The 27,023-nt window shown below is 49.7% G+C and overlaps 2 protein-coding genes across 3 annotated transcripts in view; both read left to right on the top strand.

Annotated features, from left to right (window-relative positions):
- Positions 1-9,736, top strand: part of PYGM (glycogen phosphorylase, muscle associated) — a 29,487-nt gene extending 19,751 nt beyond the window's left edge. The window contains exons 14-19 of the mRNA XM_088137471.1: positions 1,121-1,179; positions 2,559-2,700; positions 3,690-3,897; positions 4,761-4,895; positions 6,927-6,993; positions 9,204-9,736. Of these exons, the coding sequence (XP_087993597.1) occupies positions 1,121-1,179; positions 2,559-2,700; positions 3,690-3,897; positions 4,761-4,895; positions 6,927-6,993; positions 9,204-9,356 (764 nt within the window). The 3' untranslated portion in view covers positions 9,357-9,736. The remainder of the gene's footprint in view (positions 1-1,120; positions 1,180-2,558; positions 2,701-3,689; positions 3,898-4,760; positions 4,896-6,926; positions 6,994-9,203) is intronic.
- Positions 9,737-13,383: 3,647 nt separating this feature from the next.
- The window catches only part of RASGRP2 (RAS guanyl releasing protein 2), a 46,916-nt gene continuing 33,276 nt past the window's right edge, over positions 13,384-27,023 (top strand). Inside the window, exon 1 of one of the 2 annotated variants that reach the window (XM_088137480.1) lies at positions 13,384-13,501. The gene's annotated coding sequence lies outside the window, so the exon portion shown is untranslated. Of the gene's footprint in view, positions 13,502-20,658; positions 20,919-27,023 lie in introns of those variants that run through there. The other variant, XM_088137479.1, reaches the window with a different exon arrangement.

Genomic DNA, 27,023 nt, shown 5'->3' on the forward strand with positions numbered 1-27,023 from the left:
GCTGCAGCTGCGCGGCAGCCAAATGGGGGGAAGACGGACCCCCTTGCTCAGGGTCCCCCCATCCTTTTTTTGGCATCGGTTGGGTTTGGCAGCCTCCAGCTGAAATTCAGCTACTGGGTAACCAATGCTCCTTCTCCTTCTCCTTCTCCTTCTCCTTCTCCTTCTCCTTCTCCTTCTCCTTCTCCTTCTCCTTCTCCTTCTCCTTCTCCCTCCCTTCCTCTTCCTCTTCCTCTTCCTCTTCCTCTTCCTCTTCCTCTTCCTCTTCCTCTTCCTCTTCCTCTTCCTCTTCCTCTTCCTCTTCCTCTTCCCTCCCTTTCTCCTTCCTTCCTGCTTGCCTGCCTGCCCCTGCCCCCTCCTTCCTTCCTTCTCCCTCTCCCTCTCCTTCTCCTTCCTTCCTTCCTCTTCCTCTTCCTCTTCCTCTTCCTCTTCCTCTTCCTCTTCCTCTTCCTCCCCTCCCTCCCTCTCTCCCTCTTCCTCTTCCTCTTCCTCCCTCCCACCCTTCTCTCCCTCACCACCCTCCTGGCACTGAATGACCAAGGGCACCGCACTCTAAGCTCAGATCCTTTCAATCTTGTAAATGACTTTTTTGTGGCTTAACATATTGTGGCAGCCCAGGCTGTTTGTTTGTGTGCTTGTTGTCAGATTTACATCCCGCTTTTATTTTACTTTGTCCGATTTAAGGCCCCACCTCCTCTTTTCCCCACCACAACCCTGTGAGGTGGGGTGGGCCGAGGGAGACTGACTCAGCTGGCTTCCATGCCTAAGGGGGGACTAGAACTCACATTCAGCCGGTTTCTAGCCCAGCACCTTAGCCCCTGCACCAAACTGGCCCTCAGAAATAGCAAAGAAATTAGTTCATAGTTTTACGTCTTGCGTGAAGCCAGGATGTGGGAGAGTGCAGGACTTCTGCCTAAGTTGGTTGTGTGAATCCTGCCTTTGAAAGGATTTGCAGGGAGAGACTGGAAACTGAAAGAGAAGCAAACTGGGGAAGGCTGAGGATCCTGGAAGGTGCTGTGAGGGGAGCAAGGTGGGACTCTGCTCCCGGGATTGGGGGAGCCAAACCCTACAGGGCATCGCTTGGGACCGGCCTTTGTCTCTCATCCGCCTTCCTTCCCCCCAGGCATCAAGAAAGAACCCAGCAAGCACTTTGTGCCCCGTACGGTCATGATTGGAGGCAAGGTGAGAATGGGAAGCAACAGGGCAGGGCTGGGGAAGATGGGTACTGGGATATTCGAGGCAGAGGCGCATGGGGGGACACAGAGAGAACAAGAAACGCGGGCGTCCGCTTGGTCTCTTGGTGTCTGCCCAAAGCCGAAAGGAATTCCTTTTTCCTAGCATAGTTCTCAGGGTCTCTTTAGGAAGATCGATTAAGAAAAAACAGATTCGGTTACAAGAATTCCAGCCTCCAACTGAAATATTTTCCATCTCCAATATCTTCCAAAACACGGAATATATTGAAGCTTGCCTCATTTGTTTTCTGCTGAATGGGGGAACCAGGATGTCTCTTTACGGATAACGGGGATGCGTTTTTGGTGGCTGTTTCTACAACCGTCTCCTGCATCCTTCCCAATTCAGGAACCGGTCCTTCCACACCCATTTCTTTAGATTTTTGATCCATCGTCCGCCTCCATCGGTACGGTCTGCTTCCGAACAGAGATCTTTCCTCCAGCTGGTTGCCTGCTTGTTCTCATTCCTTTATTGTTTTGTCCATCGGGCTTCAATCTAGCCAACTTTATGCAGTTTACAAAGCAATGCAAATACAAAACAGCCCTAAATAATACAAGGAACAGCAGCAGGTGCCTATTACAGTAAGCTTACCCTAATTCCAGTCCTAATTACCGTCATTAAGCAAGGACTATCTCGTCTCGCCTGGCCCGAGGAGCGTGGATTGACGGAGGCATCTTCCGTCAGCAACGTGCAGCTCGTGGCCTGTGTCGTTCCCAGACGCCCGCCCGCGATGATCTTGTTCAGCCAGCCTTATTTTGCAGCTTCCTGTAGTGAGAGCAGGGCCTTTCGGTATAAGCCCTGCTGTTCAAAGGAAGAGGATCATTTCTGTCCCATCTCCCTGTCCACTTCTGGAACACAGCCTACTCGGCAAGGGGCAAATTCTAGCCCGTGGTGCACAATGGTTGCCCCTCCTGATTTAATTCGGAGTGCCCGCAATGGGAGTGAAGGGCCTCTCCCTTATATAAATAAACCAGATTATTGTGGGTCAATTGTTCTATCTAACCCAGTGTTTCTCAACCTCAGCAACTGTTAGATGCGTGGACCTCAACTCCCAGAATTCCCCAGCCAGCCATGCTGGCTGGGGAATTCTGGGAGGTGAAGTCCACTCATCTAACAGTTGTTGAGGTTGAGAAATACCTAACCCAATATTCTCTGCTCCAGAAGTAGAACATAAGTTTTGGAAAGGATGCTCTGATCACCTGCTCCCTGTTCCTGTTACCTGGAGACGCCAGGCATTTCCTTGCACACGCTCTGTGGGCAAAGCAGGTGCTTTTCCTCCAAGCTAGTGGCTGTCCTCAAAAGGAGGTTAAATCCCCCTCTTATCCCCGCAGGCAGCTCCCGGCTACCACATGGCCAAAATGATCATCAAACTCGTTACATCCATCGGAGACATCGTCAACCACGATCCCATTGTTGGTGACCGACTCAAGGTGATCTTCTTGGAAAACTACCGAGTCTCGCTGGCTGAAAAAGGTATGTCTTGCTCGCCTTGGGCTGCCTGGCTGGGATCTCCTGGCGTGAGTTCCTTCATTGCCTTTTGAACCGTTTCTTTTGAATCCCTGAACACCAGGATTAAGATAAATGGGGGGACATTTAAATCTGATTTTTCAAGGAATGCTTCTTTACACAATATGGTGTCAAACTTTGGAACTCACCGCCACTGGATTAGATATATATGGAATTCACAAGTGTTGGAGTGTTCCACTCTCCCTCCAGACTTGCTGTCCATCCCTTGCATTGTGGATGGTCTGACACTTCTCCAGAAGAAAATTCTGAACATTTCAAGATGTCCTGGCCTGTTTTGAAGCCAGACCACCCCACCACCACTTCGAACTGCACATATAGGATGTTGTAAAAGTCATTAATTTAAGTAGCTTTGAAAGGGAAAGAATGAGATTCACAAGCACTTGGCTAGCAGTGAGACTTAACTCTTGAAAAGTACATTAAGTCAAGTTCGACTCTTGGTGACTTCATTGATGACTTTTAGTTCCTGGCATTTCCTGGTGGTATCCTTTCCTCCCACCCAAGTACTAACCAGTAGGCTGTGCAGTACTTTAGATTCAACATGCAGAGAAGCATGGATGCAGAGATGGTTTGTGACTCATTAAAGCAGCTTTCTTCACCTCTAGAATTCTGGAACAATCTTAATCATGGCTGGAATTTGATGCAGCTACTTTAATGAGTTGTGGGCACATGCTCCATCTGTGCTAGTATGGGTTCTGAAGGATTGGATAGTCTTACAATCCAGCCCTAACCTCAGATAAGATTTCTGAGATCAGCCAAGCTTGGCTAAATGGTGCCCGCTCTCAAAAGTGGTACCTGTGCCTCTGAATCCTGCCAGGCCTGAAGGATGAGGGACAGCAGAAGAGGACATTCACTCTCCTGTCCAGGGTTGGGCCTTTCTGGATGCTCTGGGTTGGCCCCCCGGCCTGATCTGGACGGGCTTTTCTTTTCTCGCGCAGTGGTTCCCGCGGCTGATCTTTCTGAGCAGATCTCAACAGCGGGCACCGAAGCTTCTGGAACTGGGAACATGAAGTTTATGCTGAACGGGGCTCTCACCATCGGCACCATGGATGGGGCCAACGTGGAGATGGCGGAGGAAGCCGGCGAGGATAACTTGTTCATTTTCGGCATGCGCGTGGAGGACGTGGAGGAGATGGACAAGAAGGGGTACGTGCCAGAGGGGGCTGGAGTCCCCGCTCAGGGCAGGCGCAGGCTGGAGTCACAAAACTTGTTGGCGAGGCTAAGATGGGGACCAGGATGTTCAAAGGGCTTATACAAAAGCTCTTGGAAAGGGATGTACTGTGCATTGTGGAGTTTCCAGCCTATGTTTCATTTTTTGGTTTCCTACGTTAAACTAGAGTACAGATTTTTGTATACTTCTGTTTTTTCTCTTAATGCTGTCAATTGGCCAGCACACTTATTCTCAGGCATGTTAGCAGTAATCCCCATATCTAGTCCAGTGGTCTGTTCCCCAAATGTTCACCCAACTGGCTTTTTAATGCACATCCCTCCCCCTCTTCTGTTCTGAAAACAGCGGTGGCCTACACTGCAGGGTTATTGTGCGGATGACAGAAGAAGTCCAGGAAATGCTTTAAAACATGCCCAGCACACTAGGAATGGCCAAGCACCATTTATTTAACGTTCACTCCCGGCTGCCCTTCAAAGGGGAATCAGTTTCAAGAACACACAGCCCTTTGTCCTAATAAACTTCAGAGGGTAGTTGTGCAAAAATGCAACTGAATCCAGGTCTCCCCAGCAGAGGTGATGTATTGCAGCTCCCATCATTCCCAGCAGCTGTGCCTGTTAGAGGATGATGGGAGCTGCAATCCCAAACATTAAGAAGCACTGGGGGGAAAGTGGATTGGACTGTTTTTTTCCAAATGTAAAATAGACCTGTTCTTTCCTCCCTCCACTGGAATGTGTGCAGGGAGAGAAGAACCGAGGAGGCTCAGAAGGGGCAGCACGCCTAAGGCTGCCCAAGAGCACAGGGCAATCAATTTGGGCTAAACCAACCCGTTTTTTTCCTGCAGCTACTGCGCCAAGGATTATTACGACCACATCCCTGAACTGAAGCAAGCCATTGATCAGCTGAGCAGCGGCTTCTTCTCACCCAAGCAGCCGGATCTCTTTAAGGATATTGTTAACATGCTTATGTACCATGACCGGTGAGAGGGAATCCATGCATGTTCATTTTCTCCTATTCCTTTAAGTTTCCCAACTTGGTAACTTTGAGATAGGTGGACTTCAACTCCCAGAATGCGCCAGCCAGCATTTGTGGACATCAACTCCCAGAGTGCCCCAGACAGCATGTCGGCTGGGGCATTCTGGGAGTTGAAGTCCACCCATCTCAAAGTTTCCGAGGTGGGGAAACACGGCTTTAAAATGTAGGTCTGCATCTGTTTGGGGGTATTTCACTCACCTCTGTCTTCTGCTGTGGGGCTGGGTGTCCAGCAGGGGGCAGCTTAAAGTGAAGCTTGAGAATCCTAACTTTTAAAATCACAGGATGTTTTCTCCCTTTTCTTAAATGTTGCTGGGAATCTATTTTCCAAATGTTGGGGGAATGGAGTAACCAGTGGGTGTAAAATTGTGATCCCTCTTGGAAGCCCTCCATCTTTATGTCTATCAATAACTTTTTATGCCTGCTGGCGGGCAAGATTTTACTGGTGGCATCCAGATTCTGAAGCAATTTTGTTTTAAAACGATTAAGCTTTAAAGCAGGCAGTAAAATCACTTCCAGAATCCAGGATGTGATCACACTGTTTTTTCTTTTTAACCCTTGAAATCCAAGTGAGTCTGGCAAAAATCAGGTTTGGACATATTAATTGATTCCCCCACTCCAATTTATAATACTATATAGCTTTGTGGCAAAGGTAGTAACAGATATCCCTATTAATCAAGGATGGGTAACTACGGGTATTGCGAACTATAGTTCCCAGCATCCTTTACTCTTAAACCTGCAGGATGGGGTTGCCAGGAGAGGCATCTGCACCTTGCAAACATTGAGCCAGCACCGTGATGTGGCTGCAAAAAAGGCAAATGCAATTTTAGGCTTATTCAACCATTCTCAAATCACAGGCAGCCATTGGCCCATTTTATTTTACTTTAACCTCTAGCACTTTCTGGCTTCCACTTTATTGTTTTTGCATCTCAGATGTCAGTTTTATGCCCTATTAACACCATCCTGACAGGCTCACTGGTAAACACTTGTTTAAATATATCGAAGCATGTTTCTAGATCTGATTTCTGCTGTGAAGATACCCTTGGGACTGGGTGGGTCTTCAGCTGTTCGGTTTCTGACAAACGCCTGCTCTGCCAAGTCGATCTAGGAGCTGCCGCTGACCGTGGGCCCGTGTCTCTTTCTGTACCGTTTCAGTGTGCACTCCTCATGCGAACGCAGTGTCAGTCAGCCTCTTGGGCCCTGGGGACCCTCTTAATCCATCTTTCCATCATCACCTCCAACACCCCTCCTTGGATTCTCCCACAGAGGAACTGAAAATGCTTAATCCTGTGGCTGTTGGGGGGAACTTCTCCATAGTACCAGGGAGCCATCCATCCCATTGTCTGAGCTCATCTGGGGCATTCTTCTTAGAATGATAGAGCTGGAAGGGACCTAAGAGGTCATCGAGTCTGACCCCCTGCACAGTTCACTACCCCTTCTGAGAGGGGGCTGTCGGCCTCTGTTTGAAAACCGTGTCCCATATGCTTTTCAGAGCCTGAATGAACCTCTCAGAGGATCCCTCGGCTTGAGGGTGATTCAGAGTAGTGTCACCCCAGGTTTCCCCAAATGTGTACACCAGTCTGTCTAGAGTTTGGGGCACCACCCTTTAAAGACAGGCAGCAAGGGTGATCAGCAGGCCAGAACCTCAGTTGTCTGTGGAACGATGGCTGAGCTGGGGGTGTTGACCCCCGGAAGGATGCAACACGGAAAGGCGTCTTCCGTCTGCTTCCATCCAGGAGACCGAACGACGGGCTGAAATTCCTCAAATGCAGATTCACACGGGCAGTAGAAAGAACAGCGACCACAGGAAGAGCAGATGGGCAGTGGAACCAGTGAGCTAGAGGCCAGGCACCCATCAGTCAGGGTGGCTTAGCAAGGGGCTGGATTGGATGACCTCAAGAGCACCTTCTCACTCCTGTGCCCAGGATCTTAATGAGCAAAGCGGGCTCCCCAGTAACCACCCTTTTTCTCGCCGCAGGTTTAAAGTTTTTGCCGACTATGAAGCTTACATTAAATGTCAAGAAAAGGTCAGCGCCCTTTACAAGGTGAGTTAGCTCCCGAGGGAGCCAGATGTTTGCCCGGTTCTCGGTGGATTGCAGTAGTATTGCCCCCAGCTAGCCTGCTGTTCATCCAGGGATCTTAGAATTCGCAAGACCCCACATCTAGCTAAGGGTGGTGAGAGCCGGTTTGGTGTCGAGGTGAAGGCACCAGGCTAGAAACCGGGAGGCCCAGAGTTCGAGTCCTGCCTTGGGCACGAAGCCAGCTGGGCAGCCTTGGGCCAGTCCCTCTCTCAGCCGTGGGAAGGAGGAGGCCAGGGCCAGCCGCGTCCAAAAACCTTGCCGAGAAAACTGCAGAGACTTGGCCAGGCAGTCTCTGAGAATCGGGCACGATTGAACGGGTTTTTAAAAAAGAAGCTTAGGTGGTAGAGGGAGGCATTTTTCTGTTGAGATGAGGGCTGGGTTTCCAAAGCCCCTTCCTTGGGTATGGACGCCAAAACGCAAAAAAAAAGTCTTCTTCCCAGCATCTTCCTGTTCTTCAGTCTTTTATCCATAGCTTAACCTTTTCTTTAAAACCACAAGACCCATTTCTAAAGAGACCGCGAGTGCAAACTGACTTAAGTGCTTTGGGCTATAGTGAGTTGGACTGCACCCTCGCCAGTCAGGATGTTTTCTGGCTTTAATAGTTTTGATGGTTTGTAATGCGTTTTAATGGGTTTTGTTGTATGACATCAGTTATTTTTTGTATATTTTTTGTGTTTTAACTCTGTGAGCTGCCCAGAGTCATGTATGTGAGATTTACATATGTTTACATATATATATATATTACATATATTATATATACATACACACACATACATGTATGTGTGTATACATTCTGTATTACCAATATATATAATGTGTGTGTGCACATTACATATTACATTCATATATATTTGTATAAATATATAAAAAATAAAATAAGACTATTAATTTGGTCTCAGAAAGGCCAGTTTGCAAAACATGAGCGACCCCAAGATTCCCCAAGGTTATTCTTATGGTTAACGCTTAATTTATTTATTTTAGAAGACTTAGATAGCCTCTATATTGTAACAAAAGCCCTGGTTTCAAAGAGTTGCTTGCTTTGCAACTGACCTGGTTTGGTGGCCTGGCTGTTTGGCCTCAGAATCGCTCCTTCTGCTGGACCCTGAGGGTTTCAGAGGCAGGAAGGAGAACAAATCTTTCCTTGTGAGCCGGAAGGACTGAAACAGCGTAAAAGCCTGGAGGAATACATGAATATGATTCAAATTGCAGGCCCTATGATTTCAATTTATGTTTTTAATTGTTTTAATTCCCATTATATTGTGTAAGCTGCCCAGAGTCCACCAGACTGGGCAGCTATATTTTTTACAGGTAGTCCTTGCTTAATGGCTACAATAGGGACTGGCAAATTGGTCATTAAGCAGGGTGGTCATTACGTGAGTCACCACATGACTGGACCTGACTTTATGACCATTTTTATGACAGTCATTAAGCAAATCACATGGTTGTTAAGTGAATCCAGCTTTCCCAATGGACTTTTTTCCCAGAATTCACTTAACGGCCATGTGATTTGCTTAACGACCATCGTCAAAAAGGTCGCAAATTCCAATCACGTGACCGCAAGGAGTGTGACAGTTTTCAATGGTCGTAAGTGTGAGCACAGGTTGTAAGGCACTTTTTCCGAGACTGTCGTAACTGAACCATTAAACGAGTGGTTGTTAAGCAAGGACTACCTGTATCATCATCATCATCATCATCATCATCATCATCATCATCATCATCATCATCAGATATAGGCAAGAATGTATGATGTAGATCAGGTCACTGTTGTTTCTACTAACTTACAGTGACTCCATTTACCCAGCACAATCAAGGGTTCATGATTTTCAATAAAATGTTAAGCCAATGGATCACTTGGGTCTTTCCTTAACTTATTTTCCGGTTTTGCTCAGTGCATAAAACCAGACACAGGCTGGATTTGACCCAACCCGAGTCACAAAACGACTCACCCCGATTAGCCCTAACTAAGCTTTGTGCCTCGTGGGAAAGCAGCTGCCTGATCGAGGGAGGGGTGTGAACGCACCCCAGGAGGAAGAGCCAAAATGCAGCAGTGGCGTTTGTGCAAACGGCTTGTGCAAAGGGGCATTTCCCCTTGAAACCAGCAGCATCGGTTGCCCTGGAAGAGGAAAACGGGTTTCCTTCCTTCTCTCAACTGCTCTGTTGCTTGCCTTCCGCAGAACACCAAGGAGTGGACGAAGAAGGTGATCCAGAACATCGGGACGTCCGGAAAGTTCTCGAGCGACCGCACCATTGCCCAGTACGCCCGCGAGATCTGGGGGGTCGAGCCCACCCGCCAAAAGATCCCTGCCCCGGACGAGCCACGGGAATGAGTGCCCCCGCCTCTGTTCACCTGCCCTGCCATCCCCAGCAACTGGGGGGCTGCAAAGCACATCTCCCAACGTGCCACCGAGGGGGACGTGCTGGGAAGACCCCCTCGCCTTCCTAGCTCCCCTCAGTATATATATTTTTTTAAATTCACCATCACCCTTTCCTTCGTATTTCGCCCGCGCTTCCTTCCCCTCCTAGTTTGAAAAAATCTTCTTTGTAGTTGTGGGGGGTCTGCAAAAGTGCTGGGCCAAGCAGGGGAAGGAGAGTTGATTTTTCAACTCGGCCGAACCACACGTCGTCCGTCCGGGGATTGTGAAGCGAGGAAAGGGGTTGCGAGCCGGAAGACAAAAGCAAAAGAAAAAAAAATAAAGCTTTTAAGACACCCGTGGCTGCCGGAGCCTTTTTTCCCTGCCAGTTTTTTAAAAAGCGCATCACTTAATTTTTGTGTGCAGGGTCTCTTGCTCTCAAAACGAGGGCAGCTTTGGGGAGCAATGGGGTAAAAAGGCCTCTTTGGAGTTGCATTCAAATCCTGACCCTTTTGTACCTGCATTTAGCTGTTGCCCCACAGAAATGGGGCTACGTGGGCAGGGGAGTTTGGAGGCTGCAAATCAACACTGATGCTGTAATGCTAAGAAGTCTTTTTTCAAGGAAGTCCATTAAAGAGGTGAACGCACTTAGCAGCATGGCGGTGGGCTGGGGACGTTGGGAATTGTAGTCCAGCATCTTCTGATCCATGCTGTGTTGTGGGGAAGGTCAAAGAAATCCTTCCTTGCCTGATCTTTAATACTACTACAATTTTTTTTTAACAAACTGTATTTTTTAGTGTTAAGTACAGGCAGCCATGCCACCATCACCATCATCATTAGAACAGAGATTTTACTTTTCTTCAGTGAGGGTGATGTAGCCACGGGTGATAAAGAAGCATATGTTTTGCCATAATCTTTGGGGATATGCTAAAGATGCCTTTTATTACCCTGTGGAGCTTCATTTCACCATCAGATTGCATTCCTGTTGCTTTTTAAATTGGTATTTTAATTAGGGTTAAAATGCTTCTCTAACTATCCTTCGGAAATCACGGCGAACTCAAAGAGGGCCTCGGTGCTGAAACGTGGGCAGAGATGGTGACAAGGAAGGAGCGAAACAGTCCTTAACGGCGTCGCTCAAATGGTTGTCATCGAAACATTTTTCCCTCTGTAATTGATCCAAAAGCAGTCCGGGATCTCAGCGCTCTGTGTAAGTGGCATTTTGTTAATATTTCCATTAAACATATACACACTATAAAGTAGCCTAAAATATTTATGAATATAGCTGTAAAGAGCATTTAAGTGCTAATTAAAAGATTAATTAAAAATAAATGAACTCACGCTAAAAAGGCAGCCAAGCTGGTGGTTCTACTTTTCCTGTTCTGCAGAAATTTAGATCATATGCAGCTTGAGCAGGGGAAAAGAAAGGAAGAATTGGGGGGAAAATGTGGGCCGAGGCTGCGGTTGTTGGGGAGGTAACCCTGCGCGAACAAACAATGCACAAGAATTCCAAATACACTCTGGAAATGTAGCCACACAATCAGCCTCGTGCCTGAGAAAAAAGAAAAATATCAGAAATGTGGGAGGTCCAGGTTTTGTCCATTTAAAGACTACTTTTTTAAAACGTCAATTGTTTGCTCAAAGAGATTCACAAAATGTCTTAAAATGTAATCAAGGAAGATGCTTCCTATGCACGTGCTTATAGTCTAAAAGGGACAACAATGAAGAATAACGGATGAGGAGGGAAGAGGAAAAACACACACTCAGGCTCTGTGTATATTTAGCTTAAATAGCATTTATTATAAAGACCAGATGCAGAGAAACCAGTTCAGGAAGATTAATATAAACTGGTCCTCAATGAAAAACCTGCAAATTGGTCTCTTGCTGTTTTTCCCCCTCTGCTATTGGAACACAACTTTTACATCATGATTTGGGGTTATGGACCATAATAGACTCTCTATTCTACCTTTTATGTAAAGCCACATTATTGGCTGGACCAAGAGCTGTTGCTGAAAAGCGTGTGCTCTGAGGTGGAGCTACAACAATTCTACGAAAGATTCTAGTCCTCGTGATTTTTTTGTTTGTTTGTTTACAGTAAATAAAAGGCTCATTCATTTCACATTTCAGCATTGAACATTCAAAATCGTAGCCCCATAGCTAAGTCAGGAAGATTAGATTATTAAGATCTTGAGTGTATCTGCTGATTACACAGGATTTCACCTAGATATTTTGATGCTAAGGCCCTCAACAAAAATGACTTTACAAGAGAAAATGTTTGAAGAACTTTGATTCTGTTCATTTGAGGGCCAAACCTAGATTATGGGTTTCTCTTCTCAAAGGGATGCTCAATTACCAAAGTAAAATTATATACAGTGTTTTGGCTTCTTGGTCCCATTATTTATATTTTTCCCTTGTATCTTTGTGTACGCATCAATTTGCCAACTAAATGGAGATTGTTGTCCATAAAATGTGAGATCCCACACGGTGAAGGAGTTGGACAGGCCAGGGAGACAGGCACTTAACCAACCTGAATCAACAAAGCTCTTAGGTTAACGTGGGCTCAGCCTACCTTGTAGGGCTGTTGTTCTGGGGATAAAATGATGGGCAACATAAGCAAACTTGCGCTCCTAGAAAAAAGGCAGGATAATAAGCAGGATGATCATTTAATCGCCATCATAACCATGAGTGGGCTAGCCTGAGAAATCACGATTGCATCCTCTTTTTTGGCTCTGGGCACGTGGCACGGCCCCTTCTGCCCAATGCCAGCTGCAGCTTGGACGAATCTGAAGCTGGCCAGGGCAGCAGCTATGTTCTAGCTTCATATCTGCAACCGTGATGGCCCTCGGTGCCCGCCAAGTTGGATTTCTTTCATTTGGGGCTCAGCGCCATCTGCTACAGTCAGGATATCAAGAACGTCTGTTTTTCTGCATTCTGCAGCTTGCAAAAGCTTCTCCCTTGGAATAAATGTGTTAGTGGGAAAAGGTGCTACCAGATGGATTTTCTCCACCCTAAACTAACCCCGCTCTCCTCTACCAACGTCCAACCATTTGGGTGAGAGACGTGGTGCCACCTGGCGGTCAGTGTAACTGCCAACACCGTGCAGGATATGCAGCTTGTAAAAATGGAGAAATCTCACCCCCTTCCAAAGGCTGGGGGGGAATGTCATGTAAAACCTTGTATATGGGGCATGACATAATGTGACATCTGTATCTCTGCCCTGGGGAGTTAAAGGAAGGTGGACTGTAGATGCCATTCTGATTCATTCTATAACTCATTAATCTTCCTGCAACCACTGAGTTTCAGGTTCTGCATCTGGATCCCTCCTAGAGCCAGTGCCCTGGAGATGTCTACAACGGTGCAAAGATCCATGAGTTAGTAGAGGGTTTGGGTCCCATAGAATAACATCTGGCTATGTATGTTTGATGATTCCCAATGAGGATGAAATTGATCACTTGGTGCCTCCTGGTGGCCAATCCCATCAATCCATGTGGTGAGTTTACAGTGGGCTGGATTGCACAAATCCAAAAAATGGGTGTAATTTAGCAACCGGGTAAAGCATCTGCTTCCATGTTAAGCCTGAGCAAAGAAACCATATTCTGGCTTGGCATAAAGGCCAGTTCACAGAACGTGTTAAAACCCAAGGGCTGGATTCCCAAAGCATGCTGATTTGCAAGCTACGAATCCAGTTGTGCGAGTCCAGCTGTGCAGCGCACGAGGACCAGCGAATGCTCAATCTAATCTACAGTAATTCAGGGGCTCAAAGGAAGCGATAATGAGGCTTTCCAGTTTTTTTGGAGGGGGGGCGGATAACAGATCCCCAAAGAGGAATGCAAAGAAGAAATCCTCATCGAGCAGAATCCGGGTACCTTTTTTCCACCCCCCGCCAGCAAAATGTCTCCTTCCCTTGAGGTGTTGGAATGAGAGCACTTCTCGGAAAGAGGGCTTGCTCTTTTAATTAGGAACTCGAGATTGCATTCCAGCTGCGAAAGAGTTTTATTAAAAGCTCAGCAGGTTTTTCAAGTGGAACAGAGCCCGCCAGCAGAAGGAAGGCAGTGCGGCTGAACTTAATCGAGCGGATTCCCAAGTTGACGGTGAATAGGATTGCATCCATGAATAACCGAACGGTGAGGTTTTACGAGCTTGCTGTTTGTTGTGGAGATCAAGGGTTTTGTGATGGGTGAAATAGATTGTGCTTACACTGTGGATGGGCAAAGGGCTGGCTGTGATTTTTGGCAAGAATCACAAGCGAAAAGCCGGCACCCCAACAGATGCCTTCTCTGAAAATAAAGCCGGGGGGGGGATACCTCCCAACCCACAAAGAGCCATTACTATTACAGCTTATGTTAATGGAGTATTATATTGTACGATTCCATGAATATAAAATAAATCCATGGAAGAGTCATTATAGAAATAGCTTTTATTAGTGGGATATTATACTGTAACATTCTATGAAATCACACCTTGGGCTTCAAAATAACTTTTGCAAAGTAATATCACAAAATATAAGAATAAAGTAATTAATAAAATAATAATTAGTAATAATTAACAAAATGCGGTTCTTAAGAAAGAAAGAAAAGAGCCCTTTTTTTAAAAAATCACCCACTCCTGACTCAGGAAAGGACTGGAGACTTATCTCATAGGCCTCGCCTGATTGCTAAGCATCTTCCTCTAATTAGAAAAGGTTCAGCTCTCAACAGCAGGTCTTTTTCTGCGGAAAAGTCGCAGAAAAACAGGTGTCCAGCCTTTGACAATTGCCTCTTTAAAAAGCCACCAACCCACAAAAATCTAAAAGAGCCTGCAAAGGAGGAAATAGGTACCAAAAAGAAAAAATTTGCCTAGTTTGTTCACTACGATTTTCAGTTGCTGGGAAAGGGTGGCTAGATCAATAGAGCAACTTCAGCTTCAAGCACCTTTTGAAGAGTTAAGTGGCCTGGCCTGGCCTGGCAGGGAACGCTGAGATTTGGAGTCGGGCACATCTGGACAAGGCCAGATTAGAAGGCTGCTGCAAGTTTTAGGCGCCCCTTTTCCCCCCAAGTCAACCGAGTGGAGAAGTGAGTCAAAGTGACATTGGGCCCTTAAAAAGGGAAAAAAAACTGGCAGGGAGTGGAGAATCTCGCTCTCAATACTCCCCCCACCCCTCAGCAAGCAGGCCACAACAGCTGTTCTTTTGCATTTGGGGAGAGGAAGCTAAAAATAGCCCCTTCCCTTGCTGTTTTCCTTAGCAGATGAAAAGCTGGCCAGTTTTTGTGTTAAGTGGCAGGAGTCAAATGCATGGGCTGGCCCTTCCATTAGACCAGCATTTCTCAACCTTGGCAGCTTGAAGATGTGTGGACTTCAACTCCCAGAATTGGGAGCTGAAGTCCACACAGCTTAAAGTTTCCAACGTCGAGAAACTGCATTAGACAGAGGGTATCAGCTAGCCCAGGTTCCTGGGAGGGAAATGGGGGTAAGGCGGGATTCCCCCCTTTTTTTTCAAGGGGAAGGAGAAATTCTCCAAGTCTTTCCCAGGTGGAATTCCACCACTGTGGCGCAACCAGGAAGCCAATAGGAAAAAATGATTTTTGCCCCTGATGTCTCTCCATGGGGTTGGAGGGAGCTGCGTAAGAGAGAGAACTGTACCATAAAGGACGGGCACCTGCACGGGCCCTTAGCCAACTTGTTATTAAAAAGCTTGACCTGCCGACTTAATTGAAACGTTTTCTATTTTGCGCAGAACCTTGACCCACAGTCAACCCTCGTGCTAAGGCCCCCCAAAACATGCTACTGTACAATTAATCAAAGTGAACAATCATGCAAATAATTTGATCTGGCCTATTGGCCAAACATGGACAATAGATATTTTTGCATTTTTTAAGGTGTTTTTTTTCCTCTCTCTGTGTGTGTACAATATAATTTAAAATGCTTTTTAATGGATGCTTACGTTATGTAGAGGTTTGTTCCTTCGGCAGCTGAATCTTGAATGGATCCCAGAATAATATTTCCATTATGGTCTGGCCCTTATGCGTTCACACAGGTGTAACCCGCTCAGTGAAAACCTGCTGGTTGCGTTCACCCAACATGCAAAATGTTTAGTGTTTTACTTATTCCAGTAAAGCCGCCAAGAATTCTGCAGGGTTACAGTGGGGTATAAATGTAATAAATAAATAAACGTGGTTAGTTTTAACACTGGCTCACCTTGGGTTAGTTTCTGGTTCAGTGTACTATGTGAACCTAGAATAGGGCACCTGAGATCCTTCTTGAGTTGGAGACCTTGAGAGATGAAAATATCATATATAAGCTTCAGATAGCAACATTATCTGGGTGAATAGGATAGTAAGGTGATTTTTTTTCTTGTTCTAAGCTAGCCACCTTGATCAGGAAGCAGGCTATACATTCATGAATAAGGAAACTGAAAATGTGTGAACTCTGGAATCCTGTCAAACAGCTCGTGAGCTCTCTGGAACGCTCAAAGTGCCTATTCTGCTTCAAACCTTCCGGGTGGGAGGAAAGGCACTCTGTAAATGCTCAGAGGTACTCTCTGTGTGTTATCACTTTCCTGTTCAAAAGAGATCCAAGGATCCAGCAGCAGAGAAAAGCTCCTTCTGACTTTGAAGCAGTCACTGGTGGGGTCCTCCAATTAGCACCACCAGACACCCTGCTTTCCCACCTCTTCCTACCAAAGGAGGCAAAAGCAGGGGGGCATCTCAGCGTCCTCCCCAGGCCCTTGGCATTGGTCCGCTAAGGCTGTTGCAGTGGTAATTGGCTCTGTAGCTGGCAGGATTTGAAAGAGCTTAATTGGCCGGGGCTGCAGCCAGCCACGGCCACACACGGTGCCATTCCGTCACGGGATGGCTGCTAACGCACCGGCTGAAACCCACGGGACCTGGTTTTATACACCTTTGTGTTGCCCATCCAAGCAGTGGGCAGCCCTGCAGGTCGCGGGCAGCCACGGCTCCATTTGGTGCCCATAAAACAGCACTGTGGAATTCTGACTGCAAACCTCCAGCAGCGCAATTTCTCACTTTCGAAACGAAAGAATGAAGGAAGTTTAGCTTCTGCTAGGCTGAATGGAGCTATTTTGGTTTTATGATTTCCAACCCTGCTGTCGAAATCTAGAGGAAAAAAATGGAAAATGGTTGTGGCAAATTCAGGAAGCCCTTCAAGGATAATAGTGGGTCCGTGTGCACTTCTAGTGCAACATGTGAGTGGGAAGAGTTTTAAAAAGTGCACCCGCTACTTGCAAAAAACGTCCGTCTCTGCAGTGCGCTCTCAGTCGGGCGCGCTGATGTCACTGCAAAGCCACATCTGGCTGTCACAATTGCAAAGTGCATTTGAGCACCTCCAGAGGCTGAACACATCGCATCACTGCTCCATCAAAGCCTTGCACAGCCCTGCTCACGGCTGGATCCTTGTGAAACTGGTGATCCCTGCATTATGATCCCTCACAGGATTCCTTGGCTTGTTTTTTTACAATAGTAATATCGAGATCAACCCTTTCCAAACCAATCTTCTGACAATGTTTCCAGGCAAGACGCTGGCAAAAGCCGTGAAGTGCTTAAAGAGAATGGCAGTAAAATTTGCCCAAGTTCCATCTGCAAATTCTTAAGTGGATTTCAATGCTTCCATGCATGGCTTCTTTCCAAACAAATGTTCAGAAATAATTCCCATCCTAGCTTTACAAAATATTCTTGATTGAGTTATTAAACATATATATTTTCTGCAGTTCACAGTTCACTCTGGATGGCACAATGCAATTTGGGGAACAGGCTCCCAGTTTCCATTTTTCCCCATCATTTTGGCTCAGTCTCGCCTACCTCACAGGGTTGTTGTGAGGATACCAAGGGGAGAAAGAGACATCTTTTATTAAGAAGGCCCTTATCTCTATTTGAAGATATCTTCTATCTTAAAAGAGTCCCCCCTAAATTTCTTTGAGTTTAGAAAGAGAGAAAACATTTTTTTAAATGCCTAACCTTGTTCAAGGATGGATAGTTTTATTGTGGTTTTTATGCTGTTATTTTTTTTAAACCATTCTGAGTATTTTTGAAATGGGCAGCAATAATATTTATAGGCAGCTTGGGTGCCGTCCCTAAACATCTGGAGCACCCCTTGAAGACCCTTGGCATTGACCAAATCGCCATCAGTCCATTGCAAAAGACAGCTTTACTTGGAACAGCTTCCATCCTGCGACGATACCTTTGACACCATCAAACTGCAACATCTGCCTATCCCAGGTCCTTGGGAAGGACTCGATCGGTGGATAAAAATGCCAAATCTAGTCTAAACATCTGGCCGACTGTGCGACCAACCATAATTTGGTAAAAGTATTTGATCCAGCTGGATGGCAAAACTGTGGATCTTTGCATCAAGTTTGCTCCTGCTCCTAAATTTCCGTAATTTGCCCCCAGACATTTTGTTCTTTTTGCTGTAACAAACTAATGCAAAAACCCTGTGGAGTTGTTACTTTTGTCTGCTGTTTTTCTTTAACTCTCAGAGGAGAGTTTTTGGAGGCACATCCCGCTCTTTCTGGCTGCAGCTGGCGATAAAGCCCTGAGCAGTTTTAATGTTCCTCGTCCAGGGAGGCCAAGAGCGAAGGACAGATCGATTCTGGAAGGGAATCAAACGATCTGGGGAAACGGAGCTGATCTGGCTCCCGAAGGACGGCCCGGGCGGGAGACGAGGATCCAGCAGATAAACTTTGGCCAAAGACTGAAATGAGCTCAGGGCAGGACCGTTGGGTGGGCTGGCGCAGCCGCTGACTCTGACTGAACTGGCCCGGTTTCTGACACCCTCACCTGCCAACAGACCAGACAGGCGGGTTTGCATAACCGGGCTGAGGTTATCCTTAAACAGAGGTTGAGTCAAGCGAAGTCGGCTGAGGCCACTGCATCTGTGACTGAGCTGGTTAAACCGCTGAATCACGGCTTCTCAGCCCCCCAGGCTGACTGGTGCTCGCTTCTCCTTCCCCTCCGGTGGGGTGGGATCTGTCTTTGGCTAAGGAGGATGAGGAACAGGTGCTCTGCACGTGCTCGTGTGATTCCAGTGAATAGCCTCGGCGTTGGATGCTGGTTGTGAAGCAGCTGAAACATTGGTGCAAGGATTTGGTCGTGGTGAAAGATTTGGGGTCCAACTGTTCTCCTATTATGGCCTGAAGGCCTGAATGGGTACAAAAAGACCTCTGGGTATGCTCAGAGGCAAGCCTGCGTTTATCCCGGGAAGGCCAGACACTGACAAAAGGGGGCACACTGTGACCAGGTTTCAACCACCAAGACTAAGCTAAAATTGGAGTCTTTCGTGATTCGAGCTGTTTGTGGGAGAGCAGTTACGGGCTGAGCTGGTTGTGTGAATTCAGTCACAGCGGGGTCAATTTGTTTGGGCTCAGCGTAAGTGTAGCACTCCAATATTTTCACAAGAAGCTGATCTTGGTTAGGGATAGGCCTTGGTTTGCTCCTTTTGGCCCGACTGAGTTCCCCGTATGGTGGCAAAGCTGAACACGGGCTAATCCTGGCACCGTGTCTGACAGGTGGTGCAAACCGGGGGCTTGCGAAGGGGGCCCAGAAGGACAACTGCGGACCATAGGAACCGAAGGGGCGCCGTTTCTCGCACGCCTTCGCCTGCGTTTTGTTGGAGGCGATCTTGCAGTTTGGGACTGGCGGGGACAGGGATGCAGCTGAATTAGGGCCCAGCCCCCTAGCCCCCCCCACTCCAAGCCAGTTGCCATGGCAACCAGAGGAGCCTGCAATGCCAAATTGTAAGGCACGCACGGGACCCCCCGGGGATCGGCATTGTACCGGTTTGCCAACTGGGGGGCTGCAAACCCCACCAGCTCCATCCATCACCGCTTTCCAATGCCTGCCTCTGCCTCTGCCCCCCCCAGAACACAGTTCTTCATTTCTAGCTCTCCTGATCTACGCGCATCCTTGGTGTGTTCGTGTGTGTATCTATCTATATATATGTGTGACATTTCCCCGAGTGAAAGATCTTTGTGACAGCTCAAGAGGCAACCTGATTCCCTATGAATGTAGGAGCACAGCAGGTGTGCAAACTCCCACAAAGGAGGTGAGGGAAGGAGAGTGCATCGCACACGGTTTCTCCAGAGTCTTCAGGAGAGCAAAGCTGTTGCAGCGCCTGCAGACCAGACTCTGTCGGGAGTTGAGGGTCTGACCGTAGCCTCCTCTGTTTCGTTTTCAACCATGAGGACTGGCACCTTGTTTTCCTTTTTAAGGAAAGAGAGGTCCCTAGCTTTCAGCCAACATGCTTAACCAGGTCAGCTAAAAAACCCTGCAACTGCATTCACACAGGCTTGTCTGGAGTTAATCTTAGTTAGCTTTTCTGTGGCTTTCGTGTGCTGTGGAAGTCCAGCCTGGACATTTCAGTGTCTTGGTGCAAATGGGTCAATTCAGCCACCAAGTTAAATGGGTTGTGGGAACCCAACCTCTCACACCCTAAGCTTTGGAAGAAGCAGGGAGAAAAAGGGTGAGTTTGCAGGAGCCGAGGATGTTACGCTGGGCAGAGAGATTGCTGGGGTTGTTTTTGGTTTGGCTTATTGTGAGAACACGGCCACTGTTCTTGCACATCAGCGTGAAGTAGGTCATGCGTGCTCTTCAGCCACAATATGGGGAATTTGTTTAAACTCGGGCTGGTCTGTCCCAGAAGCCCAGATCACACAGCTCTGAACCAGGTCACTTAAAACCCAGCGCTGCATTTACGCACCGTGCCGAACTCCGCTGGCCTCATTTCGTAGTTTCTCAGCCCAGCGTTTGGGTTGCATGAAAAGAGCTCAGCCTTGTCCCCAGGTGAGCAGCCATGTGAATTTGTTACCCGGGTTTAAGGGATGCCCAGGGAACCCAGCCCATGTTGCACAGCTCACCCAGAGCCCAGCTTCCCAAACTGCTTCGGGGAGGGTTACTTTCACTCGTGGGGACACCTCTGGGTGTGCCGAGTGGCCCATCCCTTCCCTCCCTCCCTCCCTTCTTCGGGCGCGGCGCCAGCTATTCTCTGCCCAGAAAACGGGGAGCGCTCTGCATATGCCCAGAGGCACTCTTCCTGCTTTCCCCGAAGCCTGGAGGTAGAAACGAGACGCCGAGGTTACGGAAGGGCGCTCCGCGGGGAGGGGGGCTGACGACGCTTCTCTCCCCCCGCGCCCCCTCCTCTCCTCTCCTCCCTCCCCTCCCCTCCCCGCGCGAAGGGGATGCCGCCTTCCTTGCGCAGTGCGCTGCCTCCTGCTCCTGCTCCTGCTCCTGCTCCTGCTCCCGGCCGGGCGACGGCGATCGAGGCGGGGCGGGGCGGGGCGGGGGGCAGCCGAGCCGGCGCGGCGCGGCGCGGCGAGGCGAGGAGGCGCGGCGAGGCGGGGACGCCCCCAGGGAGCGGCGGCGCGCCTGGGAGGGCCGGCGGGCGGCGGATCGCCCCCCCGCGCCGCCCCTGCCTTCCTGCCCGCCTTCCTGCCTCCTCGCTCCCTCCGCGGGCGAGCCGAGGCTGCGCGTCCTGGGTTCCAGCCGCGGCCGGGCGGCAGGGCAGCGGGCGCGCAGGCGGGCAGGCGGCGGGTCCGGCCGCCCCGAAGCCGCGGTGAGTGAGCGGCGGCGCGCGTTCGCGGGGAGGCGGGCAAGGGACGCGAGGGCGGCGGGGGGCGCGCCCGGCTCGTCCGGTGGGCATCGAGCCGAGGGCACCTCTGGGCGTGAGCAGAGTGCCGCGCAGCCCCGCCCGTGCCGGGGGAGATGGGCTGGGGGGTCGCACCCCTCGCTGCCCCAGCGGCGCCTGGAGGTGCAGGAGGGGTCGCGGGGAATCGCCGCCTGCCCGTCCCGCGCGCGGAGTTGTAAAGCGGGCCCAGGGAGAACGCGAGCCTCGGCGCACGCACAGAGCGCTTCTCCTTGTCTCGCTTCTGGGTGGGGCAACCCAGTTCCTCCCCGGCGAAGCTCAGCCCGGGCCCCTCCGCCTGCTCTCGGGGGGACGGGAAGGGCGCTCCGTCCTGCTCTCCGAGGAGCGGAGCGGGCTCCTCGCGTGCCTCGCTTCGCCCGTGGCGCCGCGGAGAGGCAGCCCCGGCCCTCCGTCGCGACCGGCTGGTTTCGGCTCTGTGGCATCTGTTTCGGCGATTCGGTCGCCACGAACCTCCGGCTCCTCCGTTAGCCCGCTTCTCAGTTCCTACGTTACCCTGAACCCCGCGTTGACCCGGCCGGCCTCCCACGGCTGCTGCGGCCCCGAAGGCGGGTTGGGCCAGGCCAGCCCCGGGGATCGGCGGCGCTGCCGCTCGGCCCCGCCCTGACCCGGGCCGGGGTTGTGCCAGCCCAGCCGCAGGTGGCGTTCGCAGACCCGGGTTTGCCCGGCGGAGCTTAGCGCGGGAGGCGGCAGGAGCGGACACAGGAAGCGCTTGAAAGCCAAGCTGCGGGGACGCTGCTGATCGCCAGCGTGGGTTCAAACGGACAAGTCTTCTTCGCGAGAAATTCACCCCCTCTGGTTACCCCATTTGTTAAAATCTCAGCAGCAGCATTTGTCTTGCCGTGTGTGTGTGTGAGTGAGTGAGAGTGAGGGGGGAGGGGAGATTTTCTCATGCTATTGTTAAATAGAAATCAGGGATTTTTTAACCAGTCTACCTCAAATCTATCGGATCAGGAGACCCGTGTCTGTCAAAGACAGATGTGCAGTTGCCTCTCCTCTCACGGGGCTGTGCTAAGTGTGTAAAGCTGAAGAAACCAGCGTGCTTTGGGTACTCTGTCTCCCCCCGAGGCTGTTTGTGTCGATTGTGAATTAAAGATTTTTGTTGCTTTGGGTGATGCGCCAGAAGAAGCTTAGTGCTCAGCACACACTTGAATGCCATCCGCGGCTGTGTGTTTCTTGTGGAGGGCGTGTGTGCGCGGCAAGACCGTGTGCAATGCAGCGTGGAGCCCGGTGTATAAAATGACTGCATCTCTGGCATGCGCGTGGAAGAAGAATGCGTCTCAGGAGAGCTTGTGCCCAGGTGGGAAGTGGCCTGAAATAGACAGACCGAGATTGCTGCTTTTTTAGAACGGGCAACGGAGGAGCATCTCTGCTCCCCTGTTCCGTGCAACGCGCTGCCTCCGTGTGCGCTCTCTTTCCTCTTGCGCTTTTTGGCAAGGAGCAGCTGCCTGTGTTGATAAATGTTGATGCTACACAATCTGTCGACAACCGACAACGGGGGGGGGGGGATGTGGGGAAGTCCTGTTTTGCAATGTGTCAACTCAGCTGATCTTTTGCAACAAGGCCTAGGGGGTACGTGGGAAGGAGAAGAGTGAGAGAGAGGGAAGGAAAAGGGTTGAAGAAAGAGGGCAACATGGATAAACAGGCTGGGCATCGGTGGCAAGGCGTGGGGGCCGAGCGGAAGCATGCTTTGCAGGACGTGGTGTGTTGGAGCAAAAGAGTCCTGGATGTTATCTGCTTTCGTGTCAGTAGTTTTGAGCCCCCAAAGCAACACAAACATGCCTAAAAATAACTGCGCTAACCCACCATTTCCGAACACAAAGGCCTGCTTTAAAAGATTAATAATAATCTTGCTCTACCATACAAAGACGTTGCAAAGGCCGCCCAGGGATTCCTGCGCGGGATGGAAGCAGAGAGTGCTGGGAAAAAACCACACTTGAACTGGATCTAGGTCTTGCCTTGCCTGGGTGGGTTCCCACAACACCTGAAGCCCTCGGCCAGGCTTGGCAGCGCCCCGTTGCTCTTCTCCCCTAGCAAGCAGGACCCAAGAAAGAAATTCACGCTGTTGTGGCTGATGAATGCGTGGTCTGGTTCATGCAACCCCACAAAGCACATTAGTTTTAGGCTGGCTTAGGGTGCTGGGTGCATCCAACCACAGCGTCCTTCCGGCTGTCCTGGGCTAACTTCACAACAGCCCTGTGAGGTGGGTTGGGCTGGAAAAAAAGCAGCCGGCTCCAGACTGCTGATTGCACTCTGGTGATTTGAGTCTCTCCCATCCCGCAGTCTGCAGCAGTAGTACAGTATTGCTCTGCTGGATCTTTCCTCATTTACCTGCCCCTTTTCATGCCGAGTAGGCGTATGTGGTGCTCCTGCTGCTGGGTCCTCACAACGGCCCTGTAAAGTCAGCCAGACTGTAAAGCATAGCTGAGGGCTGAAGGGAGGTGGGAGCTCCGCAACCCTGGTCCACCTTTCTCCAAGCTGGTGGAGACACAGGTTGAGACCGGGATTCCCACGCATTCCTGCAGGTAGTATTTAGAGGACAGTTTCAAAGCAAAGCTGCCAAGGAAATCGCAAAGCATGTGCTCCTGTGTGGCTGCCAACGCATCTTGAGGGCCAGCCTGTTGCTGGGCTCCGTAGCAGTGCCAGGACTGAGGGACCTTGAGCAAAAGGCCTGGTGCCCACCCATCTCTCTGAGCACTCATTTCTGTAAGTTGATCTCTGTCCAAAAAACTTTTTGTTTTTTCTCCTTCCCTCTCCTTCCTTCCTTCCTTCCTTCCTTCCTTCCTTCCTTCCTTCCTTCCATCCATCCATCCATCCATCCATCCATCCATCCCTTCTCTCCATCTTTCCCTTCCTCCCTCTTTTAAGTCCCTCTCTCTCTGCTACTCAGCAATAACTTACTGCATTTTCTCAGAGACCTTTAGCGACACCCAGGGCCACGGCAGCCTCCGCCTTTCCCCACAACAACAACTCAGTGAGGTTGGCTTGACTGAGAGGCGTGCTTCGCTGGCTCAGTTAAGACTTAAGAACTACAGGCCTGCAACGCATGAAACTGAATTCTGATCTTGGTTTGATGTTCTGTTTATTGTGGCTCTGAATGTAGGGTAAACCCAGCTTGTTTGCTTGGTTTAGGGTTTGGGAGTGACCAGTGTGTGTGAATGAAGCCAGCGTGTAGCCGCCGGGCCCACCTGGATCTCGTTCTACTCCCAGGGCAGTGGACTCCCAGATGCACTGGACTGCAACTCCCATAACTGAAGCCCTGCAGGGGATGCTTGAAGTTGTAGTCCAGTGCATCTGGAGGGATTCAGCTGGACAGTGGGCTTTCTACGCACACCGATGTGGGCAAGGGTTGGGTGCAGATAGTTTTGTGAAGGATTGCTGGGGCTCTCTCTTAGCATCCCACCCCCCAACAGGTTTTGCACCTTGTTCCTTGCTTCAGCAGGACCTCTGGGCCCTTATTTGGCCTCAGGAGCTGTGCAGAGTTGCCTTAATTAGTCCTTGGATGGGAGGTCACAAGGAAATCCCACTCCCTTTGAAGCCTGCAGGAGTTGAACTCAGATCCAAGGTTGTTTTTGTCTTTTTTGTTTCTCTTTAAAACCATGACAATCAGATGTTGCACTTCCAGAGTTCATGGGTGTGAAGTGGCGAGGGGTGCGAGTTGCCCAGGCCCCTGTAGGCCATCTCAGAAGAGGGGGTCTGTGGCTCAGATCTGCAACTGAGATGACACCCTGCCATATTTCAGATCTGGCCTGTTGCTTCAGATCCCTCACAGCCGCCACAGCAGTGGAACGGCTGGATTCCCACAGCATGCTTGACCCAGTGCCTGAATTCACCCAGTTCCTGGGTTCAGCCAGTGTGCCAGCCCAAGCCCCAACCTTCCCCAAGGGGGCTGGGTTGCTCAAGAGGTGACACTGGCAAAACCCGCCCCCAGGTGCAAACACACCATGCCCTGCGTGTTGCACGAATGCAGCCGCCATGTCCCGTTTGAAACGCGTGCTCTGTTTCCCTTTGACTTCCGACGCTGGGGGGTGCACCCCACGTGCGGCAGCTTCTTCCTTGCAGCTGAACCCCTTCTGCTGAATTTGCTCCTGTGAAGAAGGAGTCGGTTTGGGCCTGGAGTTCCGGCCAGGCGGCCTTTTGGGAGGCTGGACATCCTTCTCCCCTCTGTCAGTCCTGAGTCATGCGCTGGCAAAGCCCCCGGCTCTTGGTGCGCCCTTCAAGCATTCCACAGCTGCTTCCCTTGCTCGGGACGAGGAGGCTGGACGGGCGCGCATGGGAGAGAGGGAAGGCGTCTCCACCAGGCGAGGGTGTGTGTGTGTGCACACGTGTGTGGAACGCCTGTGACTTTGCACCAGCATTCTCCAAGGACACCAGAGCAGACTCTTGTGCTTGGAGCCCTTACGTGTAGGAGGAGGCGTGAGCACTGGCTGAAGGCCAAATACATGCCTCCCCAGCTTTGCTTCTTGGAGCCACGTGTTCCCGCATATTAGAATATTATTAGAATATTGGGAGATTTTCATCCTGACGCTTCCAGGGGACGCAAGGCTGCCTGGCGCAGAGGTGTTAGCTAACCTGTTTAGGCTGTTGGTGGAGGTTGAAAGGGCGCGTGTGTGGGGGGCTCATGCAACACAGTTTCCCTCTTTAGGAAGGCGGGTCAGGTGGGAAAAAAACGGCATTAATCTGGGGACAAACGGGTGAAGTTATTCTCTGACGATGTTCAAAGACTCCCAAGATGTTTCTGTAATCCCAACTTTCTTCTTTTTTGATGGCCACGTGGGCCCCCTTCCAAACCAAACACTCGGTTACAGAAATGTGCTGTGTTGATTTATTTTTATTCTTTATTTATTCTTCTAAATAAAGAGGATGCCAGGGTAGCAGGCCAGCTATATGATTATTATTATACCAAAGAAGGACAGGAAACCGCAGCCCTCCTAATGCTTATAGGCAGCAGAGTTGCCAACAAGGTGTGTGCTGAGGCCGCGAGTCCTGTGCCCCAAAACAGATTTTCAGGGGCTTTAAAAGGCACTGAATAATTATATTATCAGCTACATTATTAGTGCTGGAGTCCGGTTCTTCTGCATTTTGTCTTGGCTGGAGGAAAGCAGCAATATTTGCTGTGTTAACTGAGGCAAGTTAACAAAGCAAGAAAACTTCAGTCTGGCTTAACTACAAAGCCCATTGTTCCAGTAACTCCAAGCAGGGGTGACGGGATTTTTGGAGAACCATTCCTTTCCTGCCTCTTAGCACTTTTCCAACCCAACGATTTCCAGAAGCAACAGCACATCCGCTCCCAGAATGCCCAAGCCACCAGTGGGGCATGTTGGGCATTGTAGTCCTACCCTACCCCCCCCCGAGGGTGCCAGATTGGAAAAACCAGTTCTATAACAGGAGGTACCAAGTCTGGGCCCAGTCCAAAACTTCCAGAGGTGCAGAGTCTGGCTGCCACTCCTTAAAAATGGGCCCTCTGCACATGCTCAGGGACAACTTGTGGGTTCCTGAACTTTGGGCGGAGGATGGTTTCCGGGATGAAGGCCTGATTCCCAAAGCTTGCAAAATTGCAGATGTCACTTTACGCTAATATCCTGTCGCACATCTCCTCTTCCTTATATCCGCTCATTAAAAAATGTGAGTTGGTCCCCTGTGGCTCTTGATGACTGCTCTGTTTTTCAGATTTGCAGACTGCACAGATACAAAAGGAAACTTGCTGGGGCTGTTTAGCCTCCGCTTCCCAGAGTGGCCAAACTGGGTGTCTGGGAAGCTTGCAAAGCAGGGCATGAAACTGCAGCCATCTGGGTCGAAAATGAAAATTTCGGGATCAAGGCAGTAGTTTGGCAAGAGCAGCAGAAAGTTTGCAGAAAAGGGGTGCAATCTCTGTAGGATTGGTTGGCCGAGCCAGATGCAGAAATGCAGGAAAAATACAGTTGGAAAGCAGAACTGGGGCTCAAGATCTAGATCAAGTTTAGACAGAGCCTAAAAGAGACAAGATGTGTAAATGGCTCCTGCCAGGAACAGAAATAC

Source organism: Python bivittatus, unplaced genomic scaffold (genome assembly GCF_059951505.1).
Source record: "Python bivittatus isolate LINGU-HERP-01145 unplaced genomic scaffold, Pbiv_v1 ctg000180_np1212, whole genome shotgun sequence".
Classification (NCBI taxonomy): Eukaryota; Metazoa; Chordata; class Lepidosauria; order Squamata; family Pythonidae; genus Python; species Python bivittatus.